The sequence below is a fragment of the Bidens hawaiensis genome, unplaced genomic scaffold (assembly GCF_021521415.1).
Source record: "Bidens hawaiensis isolate Kalapana, Puna unplaced genomic scaffold, B.hawaiensis_p1.1 tig00005460_1, whole genome shotgun sequence".
Taxonomy (NCBI): Eukaryota; Viridiplantae; Streptophyta; class Magnoliopsida; order Asterales; family Asteraceae; genus Bidens; species Bidens hawaiensis.
This window is the reverse complement of record NW_027491348.1, coordinates 94,046-117,823: the sequence shown is the minus strand read 5'-3', so window position 1 is coordinate 117,823 and position 23,778 is coordinate 94,046. Positions and strand designations below refer to the sequence as shown.

Below are 23,778 nucleotides of genomic sequence, written 5' to 3'. Positions count from 1 at the left end.
TATTTATCATTGTGTTGTTTGTTCATTTTCGCCATCGTGTCTTATTTCTCGACATTGTGTCTTTTTGTCGTTTTTTTTTTGAAGGAAATGACAGGGAAACATTTTTGTTTTTTTATTATTTTTTTGTTTTTTATTTATATTTTGAGTTATGATTTTTTAAATATTTTTTTTCAACTTTTTGTTAAGTAGTTTTTTGTATGACCACAAATTATTCTCATATTTCTTATTTTTGTCTCGTTTTATATTTTAACTTTAACCTCTAGACAAAAGGTATAAATTTTTTTTTTTGAACGGCAAATTAGGATCACTCACGGACCACTGGAGTATCATCGTGTCACCAGCAGAACCACGCGATCATATCCATCTCCACTAGGCAATAATGCCTAACCACCAATTCAGGAGGAAACCCAATAAATCTTGGGAAAACCCCCTTGTTGGATTCGAACCCAGGACCTTATGATCCCTAAGCCTTATCCCACCACCAAGATGCCACTAGGCTATAATGCCATGGACAAAGGTATAAATAGATCATTTGCTTGCCGTGTGACCAACTAGCTAGAGGGTTATTGACAATTAATTATTTAAATCTTATCATATCATCATTTTGCTTAATGATAATCATCTTGACACACTATTAGCGCTATCTTACTACTCTAATAAAAGGCTACTATATTTTGCCACTTGTCATCCTCTCCTCACTCCTCACTTTTTTAACCCATATTTAATATTTAGCCCATATTCACTAAAATGGTATTAATTCAGATCAACCCGCCCAACTAAGATTATCCGGATCCGTATATTTTTCAATCAATTTGTTTCCCCTTCCAAATAAAAAAAAAACCTACACTGCAGACCCTCAATCAGGCATCGTGACCCCTTCGTTGACAATCCGCCATTACGTCGCTGCCTTCTCCCTTATCTAATTAAACCTACGGGACTGTTCATCTCCACCGCTGTTATCGTTCATCTCCACCGTTGCTTTAGATCGTTCCATTGTCTCTTACTGTTAGTTAAATTTACACAACCCGACTTTATAACTGTTGGTGCCTACCGTGAATCATGGGGTGGGATTTAATTGAAGAGAAAAAGGAACTTTGAATTTGATTTGGTGGTGTTATATAAATGTTAGGTTGATGTTGATTGTTATCGAATATGTTTTTAATTAATATATTATCTTCACATATATTTTTAATTAATATGTATATAGTGTCCGTTTTGATGCTTTGTCATCATGATATCATGTTTGTTAATAATAAAGTTATTTAAATTATAACTATAATCAGGACTTAGGATGTTGGTGAGTGGACAATCCATTTGTGGATTCACAGCAATGGCAATTCACTATCTGATGCTGATGAGCTTCGTGGAGTATCCATTCCCAATATTCATTCTGTTGGGTAACCTAACCAAAACATTTTCTTATTTTTTAAGAGCTAGGTTTACTTTTATTCCCTATGGTTTAACTACTTTAGTACCCAGCCTGATCAATAACCACTTGAATAACTCTGTTAGATTTTTCAGTTAAGCAGAATGACATTTTTGTTATTTTTATTATTTAAAGGAATGTTTGGGCTAAATTTAATTAACTTTTATTATTATGATACTCAAGTAGTTAAACCTCAGATTTATGATTTCTGTTATCAAACGTGCAATTGCTTTGAACTTCTCGATTGAGTCAACTGTCAACTCATGTTTGGATCAAAAATTCGCGTTTGACGATAATTTATTTATGAAACTATATTCATCATTCACTCACAGACCAACCCGGCACGAGCCACTCATATTTACCAGTTTATATTAGTTCTTGATGTGTTGAGCTTTCATATTTTTGTTTCAATAATAACTAACTTCTTTTGGTAATTTTTTAATTTCCACTTTGCATTATGCATCTACGTAAACATGATGATATTCATTTTATTTTTTATATTGTTTAGAAGATTTAGTAGCACGAGGTACATCAATATATAGATGTTCATCATTTTTGCAACTACACAATTTCCATGGAGATTACTTCAATGCAGATCCCAACAACACTCTGCACATACATGATCTTCAAATTGTAGATAAGGTACATGAACTTATGGTTTCTAACCAATAAAAAAACTTATTTCTTACAAGCATTTAAAACTTCATACTAATGCATCAAAATATAATGATTTGTTTACTATGACTTTCAGTTATAGTTATATAACAACAATACTTTGTACATACATGATCTTCAAATGGTAGATTAGGTACATGAACGATCTATTGATAATGGATCAATAGAATGATAACATGTATCCAGAAAGATGTTTTAATAGTATAGGTAGATTTGTGTAATATAAGTTATTTAATTTCTGTAATGTTTATGTAAATTGTAACTGTATAAAATATGTGATCATTTTGTTAACTATATTTCACTTAATGGTTAAAGTACAAAATTTTCATCAATTACCCGTATAATACACGGGCCTCAAACTAGTACACAATAAACCCAGTTTAAAGGTATAAATAGATTATTTGCTTGATGCATGACTTATTACTTTATTAGAGTTATATGTTGATAATGACAATCATGTATGTTATGTCTTAGGCACGTAGGTCTAACATAACTTATAATAACATTAAATCATGTATGTTATGTCTTAGAGCATTCACAACAACAAACTCTAACAAACCATCATATCAGCGTCACATCAGATTTTAAATTTTTCTCAAAAACCTTTATTTTCTACCACAACAACAAACTTCCACATTATCACCTACCTCTACAATTAATTTATATTTAATATAATTTATTTTATATATATTAAGAATTTTTTATCTTTTTAAAAAAAAGTACTTTTATTAGTATATGTTAATATTTTATATATATTTAAATAACATAATATAATTTAAAAATTAATAGAAAAATGGATATTTGGAGAATTAACGTCAAATATAAAATTATTTTCTTAGTTTGTTTCTTTCAAGATTAAAAATAAATTTGATAATACAACTAAATCCCTTCTTCTTCTCCTTGGTTTTCTTAACAAGGTCCTCCTCATCTCTTTCAACCTTTTATGGCGTTTTTCACTTTTTCAATCCAACCAAAAGTTGATTTTAAATTCCTTCGAAGGCTGTCGTTTTAATTCCTTCGAATTTCTGGGTTAAATACAAACTTGATATTTGGGTGAAAGCACGGATCTTGTTGAATCGATGATTAGGGTTTCGATTTCAAAGGGATGGAATTTGGGGGAACAAAGATGATGATGGTATTTTGGTTTCAAGTTTATGATTTTGGATGAAAGGAAGATGGATATGGCCCACCCAGAAAGTTTGTCAGTCGTTTGCCTTCACGAACTTTGCAATCAAACTTCAGCCCTACAACAGTGGTTATCACTTATCGCACGTCCGTTTGCTTGCCATGTAGATCCAGACCTCGGGAGTTGTTGCCCGTTGTAGATGCTCTTAGGCATGTAGGTCTAACATAACTTATAATAACATTAATATGATAATTAAGCTAATTTATTATTAATTTTTTTTCAAGAAACATATACTTATTAATACAATATGATAATGATCAATAACATTGGTAATTTGGTAGCAACCATCTTTGTGGCCTTTCAAAAGGAAAAACAACCATGTTTGTTAAGTTGCCATAACATCGGTACCAGCCCATCTTTACTGAGTAGTTAGTAACCATCTTCATTTGGTAACAACCAACTATGACTTGTATTTATCAACCACGATGCTCCATAGCCCTTTATAGGACGATCCATCATCAATATTGAACGTCTTTGCCTTTAATTTCCTACAATTGGAACTAACTTGTTTTTTTCTCTAGGTTTTATTATCTGTCTTTTGTATTTTACAATATTTCATAGAATTTCATAATCTTCACTCGAAAAACAAAAATCACAACTTAAAATCGATTTAACTTATACTAGAAACTTAGTTATTAAACCACGTTTGTGGTTTAACTAAAAAGCACGTAACGCTTTGTCATGTACGTAATGTAAGTTTTAATTAACACACCCTTTTAACAAGCACAACGAGGTTTAAAAAAAATGAAAAATTTGAAAAAAAATGTTTGTTTGTACATGTGATTGGTGGAGAGTAGTAGACCCCATCTTTTTCTCAATTAAATGGCCCTAAAAAGCTAACACCTCTTCTCTTGGCAACCCCTTTATTATTCCAATGTAGTGTTCAACTAAAGTTTTGGGAGAGGTGGCATCACCACTTCACAAGGCATCACCACTTCACAAATACAACCTTATTAGATCGTCCGTAATGGAACGTTGTGATCGGCGTTTTGGAGGATAACGCCCCCCCCCCCCCCCCCCCCCCCCCCCCCCCGCGTTTTGTATATTTTTTTAACGTTTTAACTAAAACGCTGTAAATTGCACACATTTCAATAGATGGACCGTTGGAATGGAATAAAAAAAAATATTTCCTATATATTAAACCAACTAATTCCCAATCAAAACACATTAAATTTATAAAAATTCTCTTTTAACTCTATAATTCCTCACACAAAATTCACTATATACATGGATCCTCCATCTATATATAAACAGTTACTCGGGCCCGACCAAGAAGCCGAGGACGTGGCGGAGGAACAGGCGGTTACGAGTGCGATTATGCTCGCGACAAAGTATATAAGTTCTGTTACGGGTGCGATTAGCTCTCCACCACCCCCGTTTCAAAAAGAGCATATATCGAACGAGATCGTACCGAAGCCAACAATCGGTTGATGGCGGATTACTTATGCGACTCGCCGAGATACAAGAACTCGAAGACCTTTAGGCGTCGTTTTCGGATGTCTAAAAATTTATTTATGCACATCACCAATGATTTGGAGCGTGAGTTTGATTACTTTCAGCAAAAGCCTGACGGTTGAGGGACGCTAGGTTTCACGGCTATTCAGAAGGTTACGTCAGCCGTACGCGTGCTCGCCTACGGAAACACGACCGACATCAACGACGAGTATTTAAAGATGGCCGACAAAACAACTCGGGACACCTTGGAGTATATTTGTTACGGTACGTTTTGTTTTTTTTAAATAATTTTATCACTTGTTTACTTTAATCAATTATTTTATAAAAGTTGTGTAAAATATAGGAATATTGAAACTATATGGACCACATTATCTGAGAGAGCCTAACTGGAACGATCTACAACGTCTTTACGAGGCACATACAAGGGTGTATGGTTTCCCCGGCATGATAGGGAGTGTAGATTGCATGCATTGGGAATGGGCTAATTGTCCAACTGCATGGCGAGGTCAATTCACACGGGTGACCAAAAGGGACCAACGGTCAGCCTTCAAGCGATTGCTTCATACGACCTTTGGATTTGGCCGACATTCTTTGGTGTTCCCGATTCCAACAATGACATAACCGTCTTAGAGCAGTCTCATGTGATGGAGAGTTACATATCTGGGACCGTTCCCGTCGCTTCGTTTTGGGCTAACAATAACTTCTACCATCATGGGTACTATCTGGGTGATGGAATATATCTAGAGTATGCGATAATCGTTAAAACCTTCAGAGACCCGATGAATGAAAAAAGACAGTATTTTAAGAAAGTGCAAGAGTCTGCGAGAAAGGACATCGAGAGGTGTTTTGGTGTTCTTCAACAACGATGGCATTTTGTTAAAAATCCTTGTTGTTTGTGGACTTTAGAAAGAATGAAATGTGCTATGTATGCGTGTATCATAATGCATAACATGATCATCGAGGACGAGGGAATAGCAATATGTCCAACTTTCATACCGGACCCGGATCCACCACGGACTCCGGAAAGTATGGAGCAAAGACTCGAAAACTCGGATTCCGTGCGGTCAAGAGAGATACATAACGCACTAAAGGAGGATTTGGTCAAACATCTTTGGATGTATCGGCCTTTGCCTGGTGAAAACGATGATCAAAACGAGGGCAACAATGAAGACGATGATGAAGACAACGACGACGATGGCGAAGACGATGAAGACGACGAGACGACGACGAGGAGGACGACGACGACGAAGAGGGCGAATGTGACGAGGGCGAAGATGACGACGACAACAACGACGACGAATAGTTTTTTTTCATGTAATATTTATTTAATAAAATATTATTGCTATTGATTATTCTTATTAAAAATTTTAAAAAAAAAACAAAAAGTGTAAAAGTGACTGGGCGCTACGTGGCGCATAATGCCTAGGGGTGGAGAGTTATGACTACAGCCTGTTTTTGTAAAAAACCATAACTCTGACTGGGCGCTACGTGAAGCATAATGTCTGGTAATGGAACTTTATGACTACACATGGTCTTAAAGCAAGATTAAAAGTTTTTGACACTACTTTGTGAAACGAGCGGACACTCATGGAGTGTGGTTTTAGTTCACTACTATACAACTATGAATGAGCCATTGACAATAAGTCACTAAAACATATTTTAAAAAAATATAATACGTGAAAAAGAAAATAACCTTTTCGGACATGTTCATGCCAATTCGTAAATACACGTATTACTGTATTAGCACTTAACCGAAACCGTTTCAAAATAAACCAACCAAAAGCGAGTGATGAACCTAAATCGAACACAATACAAATTTTGTCGGTTCAGTACTGATATAATAAAAAATACCGAGACAAAAGGGTACCAAAACCAAAAGACACGAAAACTGAATACCGATACCACTATCAAAGATGTTTGATTGGTATTAGTTTGGTATGATACGAAAACAAACCACGATTTTTGGGTTCTTTGAAATATTCGACCCGTTTAGCCAATTAGCAGGCTGGTTAACCCGACCTGATAATCTGAAAAAATATTCGACCCGTTTAGCCAATTAGCAGGCCGGTTAACCCGACCCGATAATCTGAAAAGAAGCTTCAGGGGGTGTTTGGGATTCCTTATTTAAGGTAAAAGGGCCTTTTTGTGACAAGTTAAAAAGGTCTTATGGCTTTTTAATAAGGAGTTTTCAAAAAGGTGTTTGGATTAGCATAAGATAATAAGTTATTTTTTTAAAAGTGTTTGATTTAACTTATTGATTTAAATGAACAAAAGGGACATAATTTAGCAATGAGGGAATGGAACTTGGAAGGGTGTAATGGGTATTCTAATCATATAAGGAGATAAGATAAGTTAGCAAACTCCAACTTACTGGCGTTGTTGATAAGGAGAAATGAAAAAGGCCTCATGTATTCCCAAATACTTTGTTAAAACAAAAAGAACTTATTCAACCATTAGACTATCAGGTGTGGTCCTCGATCTGCCGATAAAGAAGTGTACGTGGCAGGCGGTGAACACCAGCCCGCTCACATCGGTGCCGCCGACGGTGATTTTTTGTTGGAGATATCACCGATGAACATGCCGATCTGTTTAACAATTTTCCAAATCCAACATATTATTTTATCGAATATATATAACTGCTTCACAATTGTTACTTTTCTTTTTAAACCAAAATTCCTCAAGACTCAAATCTAAGTTAGGTGGTGAAGATGGTGTTTCGTGAAGATGCACATATGGGAAAGAAGTTTAGACTTTGGAGAATGTGGGTGGGTGGGTGGGAGAATTGGGTATTTAGTATATAATTTTATTTTTATTTAATTTTTAATTTTAGTTATATTTAATAAATGAATGTAATTTTTTTTTATTTCATTCTAGTTATATTAATATAAATGAATGTTTTTTGTAGTTATATTAATTTAAAATGAATGTAATTATATTTTATTAGTTCTAGACTTCTAGTCATATTAATTTAAATGAATTATTTTTTTATTTAGTTATATTAATTTAAATTAATGTATTTTTTACTCCTTCCGTCCCATTATAAGTGTCATAGTTTGACTTTTTAAGTATTTCTTTTGCAACTTTGATCGTAAATATTTTTGTTCGTGTATAATACTTGATGAAAATTATATCATTGTAAAATACATTAAAAACTTAATCCATTCATATATTTTACATCAAGTATTATATAACACAAACAAAAAATATTGTCGGTCAAAGTTAAACAAGAAATATTTGAAAAATCAATTAGAACATGGGACAGAGAAAGTATTTATATCCCAAACACACCCTCGTATTATACTTATTCCCGGTGGGTTTTCTAAAAGCCCGAAGGTTTGGTTTAGTTTGGTTTGCAATTGCAATGGCGGAAGCCCTAATTGATCTTGAACAAGTCCTCCGATTCCGATCCAAGCAGGTATGTACTCATTACACTTTCTTCAATTACACTCCGATTAATGTCAATCGTACACTACATTATACATATTATTATTAACGACTCTATCCGAATTGGTTTTCTATCTATTAATTCTGCATCAATCAATCAATCACTGATGAACTTAGGGTTCTAGTTCTGAACTATTCGATTGATCTGTTTCAACTGGAAATAGATATCAACTAGCCCTAAAACTATCAAAAAAAGTAATGCTAAAACGCACGCCGGACTGTTAAATCGAACAATACGTTAAGCCATGCACGGCGGTTGCAGCACGCAAACACATAAAACATATAAAAGAATAACTAAGTCGACTTAGGACTAGCACGTTGCGAGGTGTAATTAAACGGGAAATAATAGACGTAAAGGCATTTAACCACACACGCACGTTGCATGTGTTATCTTGCAAAATACAAGTTGTAATTTATAATACACGTAATATGAAACGTGTAAGACGTGTTTAGTTCATGCGGAAAAATATCGGATATCGGTCAAGGACAGATATTTGAGATATCGGTTATATCGGTAGCTTTAATATCATGCAGAATTTATATATATAGAAATTTAACACTGTAACAATTTATATATATACTCTCCTACCATTAACAAATTAACCTTTTGCAACTTACAAAATATGAACAATTGTAGCAAGTAGGAACTGATTAGGACTTAAAACACTAACATTAAACACTAAATTTGACAATTAAGACCTAAAACACTGATATCGGGAAAATCAGTGATGTATCGGTTCAATATCGGTCAATATCGACGCTATTATCGGTACCGATATTCTGCTAGAGGTCTGATAACCTCTATGGCACCGATATTGACTGCATAGCATCACAAATAGTATATTACATGCCAAAAATAGGTTGTGTTTGCATACATTGTTAAGAACGTATGTACAGTGTTATGTGTCAAATTTGATGGAGAACATGTTTTCTGCTAAATTCATTTGATCAGCTAATGTTGATATAGAATCTGAGTTGATTTTCAGTTAAACAGTTGCAAAAAGTAAGAACCAAAAGTCTCATTTTATAACAAAATATGGATTGCTATGTTATTTAATTTTATTTTTTTGCACCATTGACTAGCAATTAATTCTGAATAACATGTATGAGAATTTGTATCATTAAAGAGGTTTAACTATAAAGTGTTAGCAGGAAAAGTTGACTAGTCAAGAAGTAGACTTTCTTATGACTTGGAAGTCAAATACGCTTCAGCAGCTCACTGTAGGTGCATGCGCTGGTGGAGCAATTGCATGGTCAGGTAAGATTATATGCACATTTTCAATTTGTTTTTAGTTTAGATTTCCTTTTTTATTTCATGCATCGTCTGATTGTTTAATTTCAAGATGCTTTGTTGTGTTTATCCGTTGCTCTCATTTGAATTTGCTAGTTTCAACCCTTTTCTATTGGACTAAACCATAGTTATCAAATGCGATAAGCGCTCGAAAGCGTTGAGGCTGGGTCTAGCGCCCATGCGATAAGCGCAAAAAAAGCGCACATTAAAAAACAAAAAATTTAACTTAAATAGAACATCTTATGAAGAACAAATACATTCATTCTTCACATAGTTTATAAAAACAACCAAAAACCAAAATCCAAAAACCAAAAACCAAAATCCAAAACATGTAGTACCAAGTACATCATAATAATTAGAAAAACGAAAAACCAAAACATAGAAAAGTGCATAGTAAAGAAAGAAAGTGCTGAAACAATATTAAAGTTACATACGATTATAAGAAACAAAGAACAAAAAGTGCATAGTAAAGAAAGAAATCCGAAAATAGGGAAATAAGAACAAAATTAACCTGTAATTCTTAGTTCTTGATGATTTTGTGTGATATAATATTTTGATTATGGAACCCCTTAAATAGTGGAGTGTTAGGGGACTCCTAGAGAATAGAAACAAATTATTAAAGAGAATTTAATATGCATGGGAGGTCTGGGAAAATAAGACTGCGCATTTAATATCTGCTGCATGCTAGTTGCACTTAATGCGCCTGGCGCTTTAAATGCACTTAAGAGCAAAAAGCGCCCGCTTTTAATAACTATGGACTATACTAGATGTGGTGGTTTTGATTCGGTTATATATAAACGGGTCGATTTGTGCTATGTTAACGGGTCAAATGAGTAAATATAATAATAGATTACAAGGAAATGGGTCAAATGATTAATTTACGAGCTCATGTTGGTAAGCTCATAAACACATAATATAGGCCAGTTTTCTTGAATAGCTCAACTGCTGCCCGCTTTATGTGACCACTATTCGTAATAAATTAACATCTTTCGTTATTTTGTTTGTCTTTGTGTTAATATTGCCACTGCCCACTGCTAGTAATCAAAGTTTTTTTTTAGTAGTGATATGTTTATGTTCACTAAAATTTGTAATGGTTTTAGTTTTTATTTGTTCTCGCAGCTACAGGAAACCTTAATCGAATGCTTCGCATAAACCTTGCAGGAGGTAATCAACTCTCTAACCGTAAATAACATTAAGTTGTTCTGCTTGCAAGTATAAAATATAAAAAAGAACTTATAAAAGACCGTATTGTTCAGCTTTTAAACTTAGAAAGACGAAATCATACTGAGAAACCATAACATCAGATTTCATTTTAATAATCAAACTTAAGTTATTCTGTTATTCAAGTGATTACATTAGTTTTCCTCATAGCTCCCTGAATTTGTGGGCAAGGACACTTTTTAATTGTTCTATGAATTTATGTGACCATTACAAAAGTATTTTAACTGTATAAATAATAGAATCTAAGTAATTGAATGAAAAAATTATAAATGAAGAATGTGTCCGTCTCTATTTTCCATCCTTCTTTGGATAAACTAAACATGTTGGTTGATGTATCAGACACATTGTCTCTTTTGTTTCTTAATTTAGTCCGTGCTATAATTGGGCCATTGAGATAATCAACTTGACAGCATGGTTTTTCAAGATATGCTTTCACTACATATTTTTCTCTCGAATTAAATGTAGACTGGTTTTGTTTATAAAGAACCACCAACATGTTCTATTAGCTTTCCGCCGATCCTAATGTTACAAGTCTTTTTCAGAGTGTGTACAATTGTTACAGATTGTATTGTTGCAAGCAATCATTATACATCTTCATTCTGACAAAAAGTTACAGAGGAAAACATTTGGTCAAAAATTGTTCACAACTGAAACGGGATAGGAAGTAATATTACCGTTTGTCAAGAAAGTTTAGTGAAAACGTTTCTTGAAATGTGTATACTTGAGATTGTTGTAAATGACGAGAAAGTGTCTGTCTTTAAGTCAATTTCATAAAAAATATCAAAGAAACACTAAGAAAAATTATAATTACATCCCTAATCAAAGTCAAATGAAACCACTGTAAAAGGCAAATTTGGAGCATAGATAAAATTAAGAAACAAAGCTGGCTACATGTATGATCTGTCAACCAACATGTATACGTGTTCACGAGCTAAGCCGGGCCAGAGCGAGCTTGGGCTCGGCTAGAATGGGAAATCGAGCTGGCTTGGCTCATATTTGTAAATTGTAACTGAGCTGAAAATTCGAGATCAACTTGTTTTAATTGGATTAAAAAGTATTTAGTAAACACCTTTCAAGTTCAATAATTCACCTCGGCTTCGTCTAGATCGGTTAAAAAAATTAATAAACACCTTCAACAATTAATATCTATACCTGTAACCTAATAAATTAGTAAGTGGTTGTTCCACGTGTCACAATTCTGTGAGCCCAAGAATCTTTTTCCCGTTTCTCTTATTTCACCTCTTTTGTATTGTATTTTCTTAATATGAAAAAGTTAGTTGAAAAAAGCAATAGTAATAAAACATAATATATTAAATATAGTAACTTTCAATGTTATTGCTTTATTAGTTAAAGTAATTATATGTAATTTTAATCATATCTTATCTCAAAATATCATTTATAGTTTCTAAATCTTTATTACTAACTATTTAATATGTTCTTTATTCAACCCGTGTTATACACGGGTTTCTAACTGCTTGTGTGTGTGTGTGTAATATTTGCAATTCGAGCCAAACCGAGCCAAGCTAACGAGCAAGCCATCCTTGGCTCGGGCTCGGCTCGTTTTCAAACCGAGTCAATTTCGAACGAGCTTTTTTTTCAGCTATTTCCAAGTGAGCGACTAGCTTTTAGGATAGTCCTAATTGGATGAACGTTATATTTCATCTATTTCAGCTCTCTATCTTGGTACCCGCTTCTCATGATATGAATCTTTTAACCAAATTGTAGGAGCTGCTGCTTTGACTGCAGCATGGAGATTAAGGCAGTCATGTAATTCATCCATTGAACAGATTCTCTCCATGGATGGAAGTCGGATGCAAAGAGAATTGGCAAATATGTGAGTCATTTAATCGTTTTTCTGTGGCAATGTTTTTGATTCTTATTTATGACATCTGTTATGAGTGTTGTTTTATTTCTGTTGAAACTCCAGATGCAATGAATAAATTTTTGCAATGCAGAATACTGAAAAGGTACCAGAATCATCCAATGACAACAAAGCTCATATCTAAACGGTTCTACTGCGAGAATGTATTTGATGATTCAACATCAGACATACCAAAATCACGATGGCGTTTTCGTAATACCTTTGTTGAAAGCTCGCCCCATCCTCAAATGACAGAAAATAATGAATCCCATGATACTCATGATTCCAAAACTGGTCCCGAAATCAATCCAGTTCCTGTAAGTATCTTTGCCTGCCTTGTGTATCATTTTATTCAGATATTTAAATTGTTAATTCAAATAAATTATCATTTATAATTGTGTTTAACACTTTAGTTAGAGTAAAGTACGGTTTTAGTCCCTGTGGTTTGACCAAAGTAACTGTTTTAGTCCAATAGTTCTAATTTCATATTTTTGGTTGTGTAGTTTCAACTTGTCAAAATCAACTGCGGCTCGCTAATGTCATCTATTCTTTCGGTTTGTCAACGCCCACGTGAGGGGCATTTTAGTCCTTTTGTCAAAAATTTTTCTATAAACCAAAAAAACCCTATAACTTCTTTAGCTTTTTTTCATTTGAATTTAAACCTTAAAGTTGTTCATCAAATTAACCACTGAGGTTTAAAAAAATGAAATCATCGATTCTCACTTGAACGGTTTCACTACTCAAATTTCAATTAAGAATTGATGATTTCGTTCGTTTAAACCTCAGTGGTTAAAGAAGTTATAGGGCCTTTTGGAGTCTGGGAAAAAAATATGAATAAAAGGACTAAAACGCCCCTCATATGAGGGGCCAAAGTTGATTGTGACAAATTATAAACTACATTGACTAAAAATGTGAAATTTGAACTATTGGACTATAATAGTTACTTCGGTCAAACCACAGGGGCTAAAGCCAGGGGCGGATACGGTGTAAGCCTAGGGCTGGCAAAACAGGTCTTGTCATAAGCCTAAGGTATTTCGACATCATTTGTAGATGGGTTGGGGCACTTTGAAGTCATTTTAAATGGGGTTGGGCTGGCTTATATGCATGATAAATTATGGCTTATTAAATATGAATATGTCAGACATAATTTTTTGAGTTATCTAAATTATAGAAATGTGCTGTGAAAGTTCCATTTTTGTATAAGTTTTTTTCTTGGGTATTTAGTATAGCTTTTATTTAACGTATTGTTTGTTTATCTATTTTTGAAGTGTTAATTTTCTATTATATTTAATTAACTTATTTTTGGTGTTATATTTAATGGTTTAATGTTATTCTGTCAACCCGCATTTTGAACCGACCTAACTGGTAAAGTCGTACTTTACTCTTAGTCATATATAAAAGAAATTCGACTAAATGCGTAAGAAAATATTGGAACAGTTTTCAACATTATTGCTTTCTAAACTGTTTACGATACAGATGAAAAACGGGTTTGTTGCAATGGAAAATCCGTTTGATTGCGTTTTTGGACTTCCAGCAAGTGTGGAGGAAATTCAACGCCCAGTCACTACTAAACCACCTAGAAAACATAATAACCGGAAACAGAGACGGGCTCATCGCAGGCATCAGGCTCACCACCAGGATGTTTATTCCTAAGCTCATATATTATTATATATGGGTGCGCGTGCGCTAAATCTTCGAGACTGAACGATAATTACTAATTGTTGAAGGTGCATGCGTGTGTTCTGACTTTTTATTGTGCTGGAGGTTAGTAATGTATAATGACCGGGCGGCCTAAAATGTGGTTCAACTGACATGATTTGATTTTAGGATGTGTCAATCTTCTCAATGGTGGTAAAAAAACTGGTTCATTATAGGAACCGGTGTGGGCTGGAATCGGTTTTATCAACGAAAAACTAGAACCGGATTGGGTTTCGGTTTGCATGATTTTATTTTATTTTTTAATATAAAATGTAAAGTAAAAAAAATGAAGTTCACTTTTTAATTATTAAACATAAATTGCAATGCATTTTAAAAAAATAGAAATCAATTTTCCTTTTACTTTTCTAATGTTAAATCTTAGCCGTCGTTTAGTGTTTAATCGTTGTTTTATAGTCTTGGTCGAAACCTCAACTGTAGTGTAGTTCTTCATCTAAAGCAATTTCTTCACCGGTAAGTGTGGTCATCATTCCTCTTGCTACCTTCTCGTATATGTGTGCTTCTATGGTATTTTTGCTTTCAACTAAAGTTATATGGTTGTTATAACGGTTAGATCTCGTCCTCAAAACTGGTTTTCCAACAATCTGTTATTCATAACCTGGTTCCAAGCCAGTTCCTAGGCAAAATGTGTGGAACCAAACTCATCTATGGGTTGGGTTGGAACATAATAGGAACCGGTTTACGATCTGTTGGGTCTGAGTTTGGAACCGGTTTTACCACATCAAGTAAGAACAAATGTAAAAATAAGAAGTAAATCCTGAAGGTTAAGATATTACATACCAGCATGGTTTTAACACATTGTAACACTAATATAATAAATTTCCAAACTTTAAATGCAATTCGATTCATCCCATTACATAAACAATTAAGAAATTACATTAACACGCATGAATGCATGCATATATGGTAGCATTTTGTTGCATGTTTTATGGAATCAGATGAGTTCTACTGCATACAATCAATTAGAACATGTACAAACGCATTAATTAACGAAATCATATACTAATTTTGTTGAAGAAGATTGGAAATAGCTAATTCACGGGCCTCGAATTTGGCCAAAGCAGAAACAGCCAGTCGGTTGATCTTCGGGTATCATGCCTCCACCTTTGCTGGTATCAATGGCCTCTAATAGCTTCACAATTTCATCCATTTCCGGGCGCTTGTCTGGATTTGCATCCCAGCATTTTCTCATAATGCTTGCTAAAGAACTTGGGCAGCATCTTGGTATTTCTGGCCTTAGATTCTAACAATCATATAATATGAGTTACAATCAAGTTAATTGGGTTGATATTCAACTAATCAATGCTTCTAGAAAACAGTAAAAAAAACAGCAAAGTTGTGTTTTCCTCCAAAAAGAAATACTTATGTTTTACTTCTAAGAAGTCTAAAAATTTTGAAAATTCTTAACAAAGTGTAAATATTCATCTAAAATCGTGTTTTTCTCTGTTCAAATTCACACTTGTTTAAAACAAAGTGATTTCTTTTCGCTGAGGTAAAGGTCTTATCGTTTTAAACATGTTACAAATGATACGACTAACACAAATGTCAGACATGAATACAACTCGTTTAACTAATTTCTATCTTGTGTTTATAACAGAGTTGTATGTTTCATGTACCAAGAAGATATAATGACAGAGCCTAGCCTACTAGTTTTAATTATTTAAAAATATCTATAAAATTAGATATTGTACTTTTCATTAAAATCGTGTATTAAACAGGCCAGGAGCCCAAAAAATGTCAACGTAAGTGTATATGTGTACTCACGTGGCGAACAACTGCTGAGGAAACTTCAGAAAAACTGAGAAATGGGTATGGAAGATCACAACAATAAGTTTCCCACAAACATACACCAAAACTGTATACATCACACTTTCTATTATATGGCTTTCCTTGAAGAACCTGTTAAACACATGTTAGGTTTTCTATGCGATATGAATTATAGTTTATAAATAAGTTCTATAAATAAAAGAGCGACTAGATCACCTCAGGAGCCATGTAACCTAGTGTTCCAGTTTCACCCGTCATGTCTCTAGGATTCTGAGCTTCAACACGAGCAACACCAAAGTCAGCAATTTTCAGGTTTCGATGAGCATCTAACAACATATTTTCGGCTTTAACATCACGATGCACAATCTTCTTCGAATGGAGGTAGCTCAATCTGCATAGAACCCAAATATTTGTTGTAGTAATACTTGAATCATTAGAGATATAACATTATCCAAATCGACGCACGGAGTTATAAATTAACAAGCTAAAAATGACATGTTTAGAGTAAGATAATACAAAAGTCCATATCATACAAGAGAAACTCACCCTCTAGCTAGATCCATAGCAAGTTGAATAACAACTTTAAAAGGGAGCTTCTTCCTCCTATTCTTGTACAATAACCCTTTTAGCGTGCCACCCGTGAGAAACTCGACAACCACACAACAAGCCTTTGATGGAAGTTGATCCATCGGACCATCACTTTGGGTTCTCTCAGGAATCTTGAGATTCGATGTCCCCATAGAAGCACCCACAAACTGCATTTCATTTTAGGATTATTTACAACATCAAAAGAAAGTATGTGTTAAACAGGAATATGCGTTTGCGTACGCTAGTAACATTTGGATGGTCTAACTTGTACCAAACAGCAACTTCTTGCCGAAATGATGCCCTTAAAGAAGCCAGTTCTGTAATAGTTGCCATATCATCCTCACCCCAATCCAATAGTTTCACTGTAAATCAAGAAATAACCAGAATTGAAACACGGAATCATTTATTATTGTTAATAACAACCAGAATACATAAAGGTCCTATATATAGGCCATAAGTTTAGAAGGAAATAAATCAGACTAAATCAATTACAAATACTATCGAAATCTGAATAATATATGACTGATTCTGAGATCTTGGTAATTCTGTAATTGATACTGAGATCTTGGTCTATCATCCCCCCGCAAGTTAAGGGCGGGGAACGACCTGCAACTTGGACCGTAGCATTATAAACCTTTGAGTCGGTAAAGGCTTGGTAAATACATTGGCTAACTGATCACGTGTAGAGATGAATTTAACTTGTAGTTTTCCTTGAGCAACCTTCTCACGAACAAAATGATAATCACACTCAACATGCTTCGTGCGAGCATGGAACACGGGATTAGCAGACAGATACGTGGCACCTAAATTATCACACCAAAGTGTAGGTGTAACTTTTGAGATGATACCGAGTTCCCATAAAAGTGCTTCTAGACATGTTAATTCAGCAACGGTGTCTGCCAAAGCTTTATATTCAGATTCGGTAGAGGAGCGAGATACTGTACGTTGCTTTCGAGCATTCCATGATATAAGATTGGAGCTTAAATATATGGCAAACCCTCCCGTGGACCGATGGTCGTCGGGACATCTGGCCCAATCAACATTAGAAAAGGCTCGCAAAGTGGTGTTCCAGTTGACGTCAGTAAAGGCATGTAGGGTGGAACCAGAATCATGGCGAATAAAAAGCCCAAAATGTGAGGTACCTTTGAGATAGCGTAAGATCCTTTTAACAGCCGACCAATGATTTTCAGTGGGAGCCTGCATGTATTGACAGACTTTGTTGACAGCGAAAGTTATGTCAGGTCTGGATAAGGATGCATATTGAAGTGCACCCACGAGTTGACGATACTTGGTCGGATCAGCAAGAAGTGGGCTATCATCGAGAGTGAGAATCTGAGAGGCACTCATAGGAGAAGGAAAAGGTTTGCAGTCAGATAACCCCGCTTTGTGAATCAGGTCAGAAATATATTTTCATTGGGAGAGAATTAAGCTGCTTCCATGACGAACTACTTCAATACCCAAAAAATAATGCAAGTCCCCCAGGTCTTTGATTGCAAACGAGGTGCCCAATTGTGCAATGACATCATTGATGGAGTTTGGGTTGTTTCCTGTAACAATAATATCATCTACATACACCAATACATAAACTAAGGTTCCACGGTTGTTAAGAATGAAAAGTGATGGATCCGTTTTGGAACCAGTAAAACCTAGATGATGTAAAGTGCTGCTGAGGCGTTCAAACCATGCGCGTGGTACTTGTTTGAGACCATACAGAGACTTATGCAACAAACAAACATGATCAGGTTTGGATGCATCAATGAAACCAGGTGGTTGACGTAAGTAAACTGTTTCCTTCAATTCACCGTGAAGAAAAGCACTTTGAACATCTAATTGGCGAAGAGACTACTGATTTGTTACAGCAAGAGACAAAAGAACCCGTATTGTTGTTGCTTTGACAACGGGACTAAAAGGTTTTCTGATAGTCTATACCAGGTTTCTGGTTAAACCCCTGGGCAACTAGTCTTGCCTTATAGCGAGTAACCTTTCCATCTGCATCCTTTTTAATCTTATATACCCACTTCGAATTAATAACATTAGTAGTTGCAACACGAGGAACAAGGGACCATGTTCCGTTTCTAACAAGCGCATCAAACTCTTCAGCCATGGCTCGACGCCATTCTGGGTATTTGTTGGCGACAGTAAAAGAGGAAGGCTCAACAACATCAGAAAAGTTAGTAGAAACATGATAAGCAGAAGGATCATAGCGAATGGTGGGTTTAGGATTTTGCCTAAGATTAGATGGACGGGTACGGAGTGGAGGGATGCGTGAGCCGAGGATTGTGGGTCGGTGGCAGGGTCATTCGGGGATTGTGGGTCAGGGTTAGGGTCACGGGTTTGTTGTGTAGAAGCCAAGGGTTGTGGATTAGAGGTTGGTTCAGGGTTTGGTGATATCTGCTTCATAGGTGAATGGGCCGTGGAGGCTGGTATAGAGGGATTTGGGTAGGAAGAGTAGTAGGGAGGGGATTTATCCGGTAAGGGTGTGATCGGTGGGTTGAAAGGAAAAAGATGCTCATTAAAACGAACGTGACGAGCAATATAGATACGATCAGTTTGTAAATCTAGGCAACGATACCCATGGTGGATTAAACTATAGCCTAGAAAGACACATGTAGTGGACCTAAAATCCATTTTGTGAGCGTTATATGGTCGTAGGTGAGGGAAACATTCACACCCAAAAACTCGTAAGAATGAGTAATCAGGTTGTCGGTGATATAGACATTCAAAAGGAGATTTATTTGAGTTGGTTCTTGAGGGCATGCGATTTATTAGGTAAACGGCTGTTTCGAAAGCAAAGTCTCAAAAGCGTTGGGGAGTGTGAGAGTGGGCAAGAAGAGTCAAACTAGTTTCAACAACAAGTCTATGTCGGCGTTCGACAACACCATTTTGTTCACTCGTGTGCGGACACGAGCGTTGGTGAATGATGCCAAGTGAGGATAGATATGGTGCAAGTTTACGAAACTCACCCCCCCCCCCCCCCAATCAGATTGAACCCATTTAAGTTTAGTGTTGAATTGTCTCTCGGCCATTTTAACAAACAATTGAAACGTGGAAAAGACATCAGATTTAAGCCTTAAAGGGTAAAACCACATATAACGTGAGTGATGGTCAACACATAGTAAAAAGAATCGACAACCAGTAAACGAAATAGATGGGGCCGGACCCCAAACATCACAATACACTAAATCCAAAATATTATTACTACGGAAATTTGAAAGTTTCAAGGACAACTTTGAGAATTTCCCCATTTGACAAGAAGAACATAGAGAAGAAGACAATTTATTTGAAATAGGTAAATTACTACTAGACAAGATAGAATGAAAAACTCAAGCATGGGGATGGCCAAGTCGTTGATGCCAAATTGTTGAGGGAGCTTTAACTTCTGTGAAGGAGACATGTGGCAGGGACTTCAGTTTTGGTAGATAAAGCGAGTAAAGACCATTATCACTTGGACCCGTGAGTAGAATGATATGTGTAGACTCGTACTTCACAACAAAAAAAGAAGAATGAAATTCAAAAAAAACATTATTATCTGAGCAAAATTGTTGAACCGATAAGAGATTTTGTGTGAGTTTGGGTACATGAAGAATATTATTTAGAGTAAAAGTTTTGTTAGGAGAATAAAATTTTGAAGAACCAATATGACAAATAGGAAGAGGATTACCATCGCCAACGTGAAGAGAATTATTACCAAAGTAGGCTTTAGAGTTATCTAAACTTGCAAGATCAGGTGTAGCATGGCCATTTGCACCGGTGTCGGGTTTCCAAATGGAGCCTGATGTAGAACCAGTTTCAGCAAAAGCCGCATAGTTTGCTTGAGAAGAGTCACGGGCTGAAGTTGACTGATTAGGACATTGAGCAGGGATGTGACCTATACCGCATTGTTTACAGTGACCATAGACGGTGTTTTGGGTGGATTCCGAAGAAAACTGTGGTGTGCGGGTTTGATTGTTGGATCCACGGTACTCATCACGACCTCTAGTATTAGCACCACGTGAGTTACCACGATAATTACCACGGTGATTGTTGCGAGAATTGTTCTGGGATCGATTGGAATAGTAAGCTTGTGATTGTTGGCTGGTTTGGTTAATTACTGGGCTGAGTTGGTACCCAATAAGGGAAGCTTGCTGCTGTAAGGAAGTGAGTACAGGGCTAGGTTGAGGGAGAGGAAGCAGGCCTGCCAAGGGAGATGGCTGACCCGCTGGCTGGGTTGCGTCTGTATACGCTTGCACTGGGTTGGAAATTCTCCGTTGGATCATGAACTCAAGATCACTAAGAAGGCTGTGTAACTCATTAAAAGTGACTGGTGGGCACCGAGTAAGGAGGTTAGCTTTCAGGCCATCATATTCTTCACGCAAGCCAGAGAGAACCAGCATGGTCACATCTTTGTCCTTAAATGGCTCCCCGATATTAGCCAGAGCCGTGGCATATTCTTGGGCCCGAGTGAGATAAGCGGCTGATGTCTCATCATGTTTCATCTCGAGTTTTAGCAACTGAGTTTTGAGAGTATATTCCCTGGATGAGTTATGTGGTGCATAAGCTCGTTCCAAAGAGAGCCAGAGGTCACGAGAAGTTTCACCTTGAACATGCTGAAAAGAAGATTCAGAGATCGTGGAGATAATAACCATGCGGACATGAGCATCATTCGTGAGCCAGTGAGAGTAGTTCGGATTGTCCATTGCTGTTGTGTCGGTAGTGGCAGCGGTTATTGGTGGTGGGCAGCAGATGGTCCCGTCAACATAGCCAAAAAGATGGTTGGTGATTAGAAACGGGTGGATCATGTTTTTCCAGAATCCATAGTTTGTAGGGGTGAGTTTAAATGCAAATTTGTGGGAGTTATGTGCTGTTTTCTCAGCGGTAGTAAAGGCAGATATCATTGCCATAGAGCCAAGTATGGAGGCTGTTGCAGGTTAGGGTTTGAAAGAAAAGGGGAGGAGAGAAAAAAAATTGGCTGTGATACCAAATTGAAACACATAATCATTTATTATTGTTAATAACAACCAGAATACATAAAGGTCCTATATATAGGGTATAAGTTTAGAAGGAAATAAATCAGACTAAATCAATTACAAATACTATCGAAATCTGAATAATATATGACTGATTCTGAGATCTTGGTAATTCTGTAATTGATACTGAGATCTTGGTCTATCAACCAGGATTTTAATATAGATCATCAGATAGTTTAGTTCAGTTCCATCCCATATTTGATATTAATTTGGTAAAACAACAAAATATTCGAGTTGATCTAAAAGTTAACAGACTTATATTTGAGATATCGGTTATATGGGCAAAAAAAGGGGCCCAACTTAGAAAACACCTAATAGTGGGATAGAAATGTCTTGACGAACTGGATCATGTGAGATCGTACTTGAATTCCATCATATGGAGCCCCGATTTCCCCCCAATTTTTGCAACTTTGCTTCAATTCCCCTTTTTAAAAAATAAATAAATGAACCTTTGATTCGAGTAATTCACGAAGCCTTTTTAGTTTTGGCTCATCGTGCCATGAAAAGAATCTTATAAAAAGACTCTAGATTGTTTTATCTTTTTAATTTGGTTATGCTCTACGTTAGATGTCTTGGAATTTAAAACCTTTACCATATAGATAAATTGTTTCTGATTAAATGTACGAGGAATGAATGCATAAGAGGTCTTGAAAAATGAAAATTACCAGCAACATCTTGGTTATCATAAGTGCCACGATAAACGGTACCATATGTTCCTCTAGCAATAAGATTCTTGAGTTCCAACTTAGCCAAATCAATCTCCCATGGTTCCTTCGGTCCATTAGACTCTATATTTCTTGACCAAGCGCGGCTCAAGTGTTTCTCTAGATGCACATCCAAGCTTTTGAGATCAATTTGATCCGCTCTAAACAACATGTCTTTGGTGCTCGCAGACATGTTGTTGTCCTGCAACATATAATTCTCTCTAATGCTTCCCATGCTTTTCAAGTTTGATTCAGAAACCTTAGGCTTCGGCTTTTCTTCGGTTTCCTCATTTCTTGAATCCATTATCTGGAAATAAACAGATATACGGTGATCACCCATTCACAAACACAAAAGGGTACAAAAAAAGGTTACATTTTCTTTTCATGTATTATATTTCAAAAGTCCTAATCATATGCATCATAATGAACATATATGGATACCACATTGGTTATGATTTTGCTTTTGACAAAAAAGATTGATCAAGCATGTTTCATTTTTCAAAGTAAATATTGTTACAAGATGAATGGTAAAAGGAGGACATACACACCAAATTGATTGCTCTAACAAATTGTAAGAGAGAAAGATGAAAGGGAGAAATAAAGGTTGACTATACCCTAAAATAATGAAAGAAAGAAAGAAAGAGATGAGTCACATGATGATTTAACCCGAATGATAAGATAAACACTAAAGATAAACGTTGGTTTATAGGAGCCATTTATTTTGCGAAATTATTGGGAAAGGGTATTAAGTGGATCTAATCTTTTACCTATTAATTAGACTTGTGAAATAAGTGGCTCTAATTCTTTTATAGATCAATTTTTACTCTTTCTTACCACATTTTTTGCATGCCCCTCATTTATCCAACAAGATAAATAAACATAGGGCAGTCCAAATATGTAGGATGGAAACAGACTTCCTTTTTTGATATTAGTTACTTACTAGTATTTCGTTAAATAAAGATTATAAAACATTGTAAAGAGGTAGCTTTCATGTACTTTTGATGAAACTTGTACACAAGAGGTTGCCAAAAACATTGATCTGTTAGTGATGGGAAGAAACAAGTCCATCGATCGTTAACATATATTTTATAGTTATGGTCTGCTCTGGTCGGGCCTAGTAATAAAAAAGATAAAACCAACTTAACTTTCAAAAACATAACAAAAGTGTATCAATCGTATAAGAAATGCATAATAGAAATACAATATTTCTACATATGCTTCTAACGGATTTTTGTTTGTTTTTTAAACCTAGTAATTACATCATCAATGGAAACAATTCAAAGTAAGGTAGCGTTAGGTATGTAGGAATGACAGGGGGAATGGAATTATTTATTACGTGAGAATGAAGAAAGTGGTGTTTGATTGCTCAATGGAATGAAATCATCCATTACACATGGAATCTCATTCCATCAAAACCATTCATTCCTACCCTTTTTTT

At 35.5% G+C, this 23,778-nt stretch overlaps 2 protein-coding genes across 3 annotated transcripts; one reads left to right on the top strand and one right to left on the bottom strand.

Annotated features, from left to right (window-relative positions):
• The first annotated feature begins 8,023 nt into the window (after positions 1-8,023).
• On the top strand, positions 8,024-14,366 carry LOC143629789 (uncharacterized). 2 transcript variants are annotated; one of them, XM_077098968.1, is made up of 6 exons: positions 8,024-8,157; positions 9,339-9,444; positions 10,597-10,641; positions 12,424-12,532; positions 12,654-12,876; positions 14,036-14,366. In XM_077098968.1, the coding sequence occupies exons 1-6, from the start codon at positions 8,104-8,106 to the stop codon at positions 14,210-14,212; spliced, it is 714 nt and encodes a 237-aa protein (XP_076955083.1). In that variant the 5' UTR covers positions 8,024-8,103; the 3' UTR covers positions 14,213-14,366. The 2 variants fall into 2 exon arrangements, with proteins under 2 accessions (XP_076955083.1, XP_076955082.1); XM_077098967.1 differs by having other exon boundaries at positions 8,050-8,157; positions 9,336-9,444.
• Positions 14,367-15,202: 836 nt separating this feature from the next.
• On the bottom strand, positions 15,203-22,644 carry LOC143629788 (serine/threonine-protein kinase 52-like). Its single transcript, XM_077098966.1, has 6 exons — positions 22,302-22,644; positions 16,871-16,992; positions 16,589-16,797; positions 16,259-16,433; positions 16,040-16,174; positions 15,203-15,518 (listed from the first exon to the last, which is right to left on the bottom strand). The coding sequence occupies exons 1-6, from the start codon at positions 22,642-22,644 to the stop codon at positions 15,312-15,314; spliced, it is 1,191 nt and encodes a 396-aa protein (XP_076955081.1). The 3' UTR covers positions 15,203-15,311.
• Between the last annotated feature and the right edge of the window lie 1,134 nt (positions 22,645-23,778).